This window comes from Phascolarctos cinereus, unplaced genomic scaffold (genome assembly GCF_003287225.1).
Source record: "Phascolarctos cinereus isolate Bilbo 61053 unplaced genomic scaffold, phaCin_HiC Scaffold_7;HRSCAF=346, whole genome shotgun sequence".
NCBI lineage: Eukaryota > Metazoa > Chordata > Mammalia > Diprotodontia > Phascolarctidae > Phascolarctos > Phascolarctos cinereus.
Window position 1 is genome coordinate 70,155,229 of NW_027556180.1, and position 8,206 is coordinate 70,163,434.

An 8,206-nucleotide genomic window follows, 5' to 3' on the forward strand; every position below is an offset into this window, starting at 1 on the left:
GACTAATTGAGATCTCTTAGCTTCCTCCCAACAGCTACTGTTCCCCAGGAATGTGTCAGAAGTGAATCCATTCTGTAACTCTATTTCTGGTGCTACCAACTAAAGTTACACAGTATCCAGGTAGGAAAGAGAATCTTCCATTTTGTCTTTCTACGGAAATAAGAGTTCTTGTGGACAGGCGAAGAATGAAAATGATGGTATCGTTTAGGATTAATTGCAAAAATCAATTCATCGAGGCAGCTAGGTGGTGCAGTGAATAGAGCTCTGGCCTTCAAGTCTGGAGAACCGGAGTTCAAATCCAGCATCCCACACACTTAACACTTACTAGCTGTGTTACCCTGGGCAAGTCACTTAACCTGGATCACCTCACCAAAAAGAAAAAAAAAACAATTCATCAACGTATCAAGGCAGTGAAATGGATTTGGCCACAGTGAACATGGGCCATGAAACTTAAATTTGCAAGAGATATCAATCTCCTCATTTTATTAATAAAGAAACTGAAGCCCTGAGATACCCAAGTGGTAGAGCTGAAATCTCCCTGGTTTCAATACCATCTTCTTTCCTCCACATTACATTACCATCCTCTGGTGTATACCTGAATCACAACATTTACTGATAACAGCTTGTTAACAATCATGTGTTAAGGTAGAAGGCAACAGTTAAGCCAAAAGCTTCACGTCTCAGGGATATTCTCCTTGGCTCTGGAGTCCTCTAACATTAACAAATTAAATACTAAATACATCTTGTAATGAAGTAATCAACGGAGTTTTGGTGAACCTTACCAAGAGCTAACCAGTCATGCTACTTGGTTAACAAAGAATTAACTACCATACTACTATAAAAGACATTTGCCGATGATTTTCCCAATTCTTCTTAGATGTAATACTTACATGGTTTCCTTTTGTATCACATCCATGCACACAACGAGAGCATCTAGGACTAATTTAGTTAAGGGAAAGAGGCATTACCAAGCAATTGCTTCATCCTGAAAATATGCAACTATTTCCCAGTAATTTCCCAGCCTAAGTTATATAGTCACAGCTTATATTTACATAGTGCTTAAGCTAGGTTTAAAAAGTTCATTACATTTGTCAACTGAGCCTCAAAACAACATTGTGAGGTCAATACTATTATTAGCCCCATTTTAAAGATAAGGAAACTGAGGCTGGGAGAAGCTGAATAGCTTTCCCAGTGTCACAAAGCTATTAAGTGATTGAAGTTCTGTCCACTCACTATTCATGACCCAATGTAAAAATGCTACCACTTACAGACCCCTGGCTTTGAAATGAGTTTTGTTATGACAGTCACGTAGGGCAGCCTCTTTCACAACATAACACATCCAAATCAATTCAATAAAACAGAAAATCCTTCATCCAAAACTGCAGTGTTTTCCAAAGCTGAAATACTGCACACAATCCAGTTTGCCACACTTCCACAGAAAAACAATTGGAAAAGGTTTCAGAAATGGTTGTTAAAAGGACAGGAAGGCAGCCATATGAGAATAGTATCTAAAAAAAAACTTTTTAAAAGAGCCTGCCGGAAAAAAAAAAAAGGCTAAACATATGGGCAAGGTACATACACATGGACTTATAAGCCACATTCCAAAACAGTAAAAGAAAGACACCTTTAAAGCCTAGAAGGAGTAAACTGAGACCAAAAGGTCCTCCCAAAAAAACCATTTATAGATGACTCATTTACAATCAGTTGTTAACAAAACTAGCATTTTGACGATGATGACATAATAATAGCTAACATTTATACAGCACTACGTATTAGGCACTATGCTAAGCATTTCACAAGTATTAGCTCATTTGATCCTCACAACCTTAGGAAGTAAACACTATCATTATCTCCACTGTACAGATAAGGCAACTAAAGCCAGCAGGATTAGGTGACTTGCCCAGGGTCACACTGCTAGTATCTCAGGCAGGATTTGAACTCAGGTCTTCCTGACCCAAGGCCCAGCACTCTATCCACCGCAATACCTAGGTGCTCATCTTTTTAGAAATATCTTTTTGAAAATGACATCAATCAATTAACAAGCTCTTACTAAGTGCCCACGAGCCAGGCAAGTGCTGAGGATCCACAGATAGAAGGGAAACAGTCCCTACTATGCCTTAAGGAGCTCACATTCTGTTGCACGATGTACAAAATGTATACAGGGCTGGGTAGAATATGGTATTTATCAACACTAGTTTAGAGGGGCCAACAAATCTCCATTACAACAGGCAGCATAACCCTGGGTTTTACCTGAGAAGAAAGTGTTTCAGAAGTTATAATTTGATGATCAGTGGATCCAAATGTGCTTTGTATTATGTCTACATGCCTTTCTATTGAGGTCTAATAATACAATTTCTTTTTCAAAGATCACAGGAAAACTTCTCAAGGTTATGTCAGTCTTGTGCTAATCTGATATATTTTCCTCACCAAGTGGAAAACTATGGAAACAACCTAAGTTTAAAGAACTTCTCTTTCCTGAATACTGCAGATTTTACTGAATAAGAACATTATTACTAGATAGCTGCAGTCCTTGCTCATCACTAACAGTATAACAGCACCTCCCAGTGATGAAGCATAACATTACTGAGAGGAGGTTTTCTGGTCTAGATCTGTGATTTCACTACTAGCAGATACTCCCAGTGAGGAAATTTCCTTTACCTATGCAGATCTTCAACCATTCTGTGATTTATAGTTTTAGAGTGTCCTGGGGGCACTGAAAAGTCAAATAGCTTTCCCAGGGGCATGAGTTAGTGTAGGTTAGAGTTGGGACTTGGACTCAGATCTTCATGATTCTGAGAGGACAGAGAGACAGCTCTTTATGCAATGTACTACAATTCCTCTTGCTGATGGTTTAGGAAATACAAAAGCCATTGTGTTTTTGGAATTAACAAAAGATGCTCTTACAAGATGACCAGTTGAAGACCCAGGAAACTATAAAATACAGACCTCAGAGTTACTCTTTACTGCAATAAGGGCCATACTCATTAGAAAAAACCTAGGAGAGATCTAAGAGGAGATACCTCCCAGATACATCCTTTTTCTTTCCCTTCAGCCTTCTCTCACTGCCTTGGTCCTTCCCCTGTGCCTCTTAACTTCCCAACCTATGTATTATTAGTATACAAGGAGACAAATATTATAAACAATGCAGGATTACAGAACTCAGGTCTCCAATTCAAAAATCCTTATTTTCGAGGAAACTAAGACCCAGAAGTCTATTTCTTCATGGCATCATGTAAAGATCACTGCTTTGAAGTCAGAAGTTGAGTTCAAATCCCCCTTCTGTGAGACCCTCGGCATTTCTGGCATCTGATGTTCCTCATTTATAAAATGAGGGGGTTCAAACTGGATGACCTCTGAGGTCCCTTCCAATTTTGATCTGTACGCCTAAGTGCTAGAATTACACACATAGTGGAACCAGCACTGGAATGTGCACCCTGGGCCTCCTCTGACTCCAAAGTGAGCTCTCTCCGTTGTACCCTCTCCATTAGCAGCACTGTCCTCAAAACCAAAAGCTCCTTCACACTGAGCCATGACTCCAACAGCAATCACCTCACCCCCCAGCTTTCTACTCTTGAAGATTAAAGCAAAGTTCTCTTGTGGGAGAAAAAAGGATACAGTCAGCTTGTCTAGAGCCTGGCTGAATTGAATTTTGAATGTCTTCCAACAATTCAAAATCTGGTAGCATTAGGTGTCTGTGTACAGTAATATTCTGATACTGATCCTCAGTGGCAAGGTCATTCTTAGTGGTATCTGTACCAAAAAGAACTACAGCAATTTCATCTTTGCTCTCAGCAAACACCTGAAGAAAAAAAAATTAAGGCACTAAATTATACATTAGATTTGTAAAATGCAGCTTTTAATATGTGCTAAACCTAACCTTTAGGGTTGATGTCAGAAGGAATGATAACCACCTCTGTTCCTACAGCAAGGTCTCAAAGTCATCTGTTGGCAGCAGAGTATTAGGCTAGATGGCACTATCTTTATTCCACTGAGATTATAAGTTAATTTTGGCCCCAACCTAAACATCGGTATAAGTCTAAGAAAAAACACATTGAGTGGTTTTCAAATTACCCAGATCCTATAATTTTCACCATGAACTAGTATTCAGAGGGGAAGTGAAAACAAAAAATAAAAAGAACCCACCACAGCCAGAACCAAAAAAAAATTCCCTTGACCATTTAATTACTAAAGCTGTTTTACTTGGATTTCAAAGGGGGTAAAAAAAAGTTATAACTATGTCCATAATTCAGTCTGCCTACTACCTCACAGGGATGTTAGGAGGATTATGTAAGATAATTAATTTCAAAATCACTTTGAAAAAGCTAAACTAAGGTGGACTTAGCCTTCTCTATAACTGACCCCCTAACAAAATTTCTGTGTTTATTTGGCATTCTAAGTATATGTACCAATGTAGAAAACAATGCTATAGTTACCTGCCGCTGCAAAAACATGGTCATCACCTTCTTGGCTTGTTCAAATGAAGACTCCTCACCAGGAGATGAGTTGATCATGGTAAAGCTCACATCTAGGCATAGCACTACAGCTGCCTAGTGGGAAAATTCCAAAAAGGTATGTATTAGAAATGTCCAGCTGCATACAACTAAGCCCATTAAAAGAAATCTGTATATTGCTTATTTCACTCTCAAACCTGTAATGACATTATGAACACAAACTCTTGATATTTTTATCTTTATCACAGAGAAGACATAATAATCCTGACATTTTCAGAAATCTATCCAAAAAGTCATCTTTTTTAAACTTCTAATTTTAGCACTTCACACCTAAGATTTCATTCATATGGGTAAAGTGATCAGACCTACACCTTAGGAAAACTGCTTTGCAGGTATGTGGAGACTTAATGTATAGACCAATTAGGAGGCTATTAAAATAGTCCAGGAGGTGATGAAGGCCTGAACTAAAGTTGTGACTGAGCTGAGTGACTGAAGGACAGTGACAGAAAAGTTTGTAAGAGGGATACATTCTGAGGGAAAGCTAATGCGTTCAATTTTGAACATGCTGAATTTAAGATACCTAAGGTACATCTGGTTTGAGATTTCCACGAGGCCATTTAATATGTGAGACTGGAAGTCAGGACAGAAATTGTTGTTTAATTGTGTCCAACTTTTTGTGACCCCTTTGGGGTTTTCTTGGTAAAGATCCTGGAGTGGTTTGCCATTTCCTTCTCCGCTCATTTTACAACTGAGGAAACCAAGGCAAATAAGGTTAAGTGACTTACCCAGAGTCACCCAGCTAGTTAAGTATCTGAGGCCAGATTTGAACTCATGAAGATGAGTCTTCCCAATTCCCAGCCCAGTGCTCTATCCACTTCACCACCTAGCTGCCCCATTGTGGAGGAAGAAAAGTTAGGGCTGAACAGGACTGACAGTCACTGACACAGAAATAACTGAATACATGGGAGACAGAGGAGATGACATACGATTATTTGTATATGTTTCCGCTCCCCTCGTCCTTTAGACTATCAGTTACTTGACAATCTAGACAGCCATCTTGGCAGACCAGCTCCTAGCCAGTGATTTGCACACCGTGAGAATTTAATAAATGTTTAATGAATGAACCCTAAGTGCCTCATTAAAGGGAGAAAATGAGTGGGGACTAGGAAACTAAAAAGCCCTTCCAACTGCAACATTCTATGTTTCTGTGACTGTACAAACCCAACTACAGTGGCAAAGTGACTGACGGGACTGATAAGTGCCATACACTCAAGCCCTCTGAGCCATTATTAAAGCTTTTACACAAAAGGTGTAGAAGCATGGGTTTCTCCTGGGTCCCTTGCCAGAAAATGCTGCATTTAGTGGAAATACTCTTGCACTCTTTATTTTAAAAAAAAAAAGCAGGTTCTGAGATAATTTTTTTTCCCCATTCTATTTTTTCTATGGGAATGTCATGTGAAAAGGCATCTAGACTTTCCTATTGACGCCCATTCTAAACACCATTAATCAACAAGCATTTTATTAAAGGCACTTGCTTTGTACCAGCGAAAAGGCAAAAAGTTCTTGCTCTCAAGAAACTCACATTCTAATGGAGAAAAAGGGTAAATAATTAGGTACATTCAAGATATATACAGAGCACATGGAATGGTAGACAGCTAATTCTGAACCAAAAAGAGAGAAAAAAATACTATGGTCTTGGGCAGAATCAGCAAGATTCAGAGTTGGAAGGGATGTCAGAAACTAGCTAAACCGACATCATACAGAAATCATCTTCACAATATCCCCCCAGGGTGGTTTTATCCAGCCTCCACTTGGAGGTTTAACTCTCAATGAGGGGAAACTCATTATCACTAAGGCACCCCATTCCATTTTTGTCAGGAAGTTTTTCTTCCTCTCAAGTCAAAATCTACCTCTCTGCAGTTTACACTCTCTAGACCTGGTTCTGTCCTTCGAAGTCAGAGAGAACAATTCTGATCCCTATTGCTTTGGAGACCTGTATGGATCACAAGATTTCAAAATATAAGCATGTGACCTAGGTCAATCTCCTCATTTTTACAGATGAGGAAACTAAGGCCCAGAGAGGTGAAGTAATTTGAACAAAGTCACATCGGCTAGTGGCAGAGTTACCCTTCAAAAACAGATTTTCTGACTCCAAATCCCGGGGAGTTTTCGGTTTACTTTAAAACAATTAGGTTATGTTTCTCTTCCGGCCTCCCCATCTTTTCTAATGTAAATCAAGCATCCCCCAGGATGTTCCTCTATCAGAAACTCTGGCCGCATTCCACCTGCAGGCAGAAGAACCGCTAGGTTTAGCACAGACCATCAGACTGTGAGCTGCATGAACTGAGAGCTGGAAGTGGCCTTAGACATCACTTTTGGGGATTCTAAAGCAGGGGTCTCTGTTCCAGTTTTTTATATTAAATACTTTACATTTCAATATAATGATTACATAATCTATTTCAATTATGTTTCAACATGTTTCAGTATAATCATATTTCAATAGAATATATTTTAACACATTTCAGTTACATTTCAACATAATCATTTCAGTTCTATTTCAACAGAACCCACTTCATTATATTTCGATATAATCGCATTTCAATTTTACTTCAATAAAATGCATTTTAACATATTTCCACTATATTTGAATATGCTACATTTCAAGATAATTGGCTTTCTTTGTAATTCTACTTATTTTATGCATTTAAACACATCCTGTTGATTTGTCTCCATTTTAGGCCGTTATGTAGAGTCGTCTGCGTGTGGTCTACCCAGTTAGAGAGTGAGCTCCCGGAGGGCAGGGACCTTCCTGAGCCTCTCTTTTGGTACTGAGCCTGGCACATCACATAGCAGGCTCTTCATAAACGCTTGTCGACTGAATGAATGACTGAGAAGGAAGGGGTCCTAGTCACAAAAATGGCTAGGAGGCCCGGCTCTAGGCCCACCTCATTAGAAAGATGGGACACGGACGCCAGAGTTTGGGGGCCCCGCCCCTCCCCCTACTGCCCTTTCATCCCTCCGCCCCCCACCCCGGCGCCTAGGACTGTGCTCTGGGATAGATGAACTGACGTTCCCGGGCCCCTGGTCAGAGGGGACGCTCCGGCGCCAGGAGCATCCTGACCCTCCCGCCCGCCCTCGTTCGCGTCCGCCGAAGCCCCGAGGAAGCGTCGGACTCGCTCTACCTTATTCCCCGACATCTTGCCGCTGCGCGCGAGAGTCTCCCCTCCGTCTCTTCCGAGTGGGAACCGTAACCACAACAACTTCAGTTCCTGAGCACCCGGAACTGGGAGTGAGGCGGGGAAAGGAGGGGAGACTTAGGGCGCAGGCGCGCTAGCTGGAAGCGGAGAGCCGGAAACCGGTGCCCGGGAGGAGGAAGGAGAGAAGCGTCAGGGCCCGCGCGAAAGCGCCGCGCGTGCGTACTGGGCTTTGTCCGCCCCGTCCTCCTCCCCCACCCCCCTCAAGATACCCAGCTCAGCCTTGGTTGAGGAACGTGTAGCAACTTCGTTATCTTTGTTCTCTTCTCCTACAATGAGCACCAGGGAAACAAAGTAAATAAAATAGAGATCCACCAGGACTGCTGCTCTTCTAGATTCCCTCTAAATTTCATTTCTTTTCCTGAGGCAACGATTAAATTCTGAAGGTTCTAGAGCTGGGAACAGCCTTAGGAAACAATATAGAATGGGAAAGGTGCTCTTAGAACTGGGAGCACCTTTAGAACGCAGAATGTAAGAACTGGAAGCAGCCTTAGAAAATAG

The 8,206-nt window shown here is 41.0% G+C and overlaps 1 protein-coding gene across 1 annotated transcript in view; it reads right to left on the minus strand.

The window, feature by feature from the left end:
- XRCC5 (X-ray repair cross complementing 5) overlaps positions 1-7,780 on the minus strand; it is a 120,264-nt gene extending 112,484 nt beyond the window's left edge. Inside the window, 4 exon segments of the mRNA XM_021002776.2 lie at positions 891-939; positions 3,616-3,799; positions 4,434-4,547; positions 7,634-7,780. Coding sequence (XP_020858435.1) covers positions 891-939; positions 3,616-3,799; positions 4,434-4,547; positions 7,634-7,648 — 362 coding nt within the window. The 5' untranslated portion in view covers positions 7,649-7,780.
- Positions 7,781-8,206: the final 426 nt, after the last annotated feature.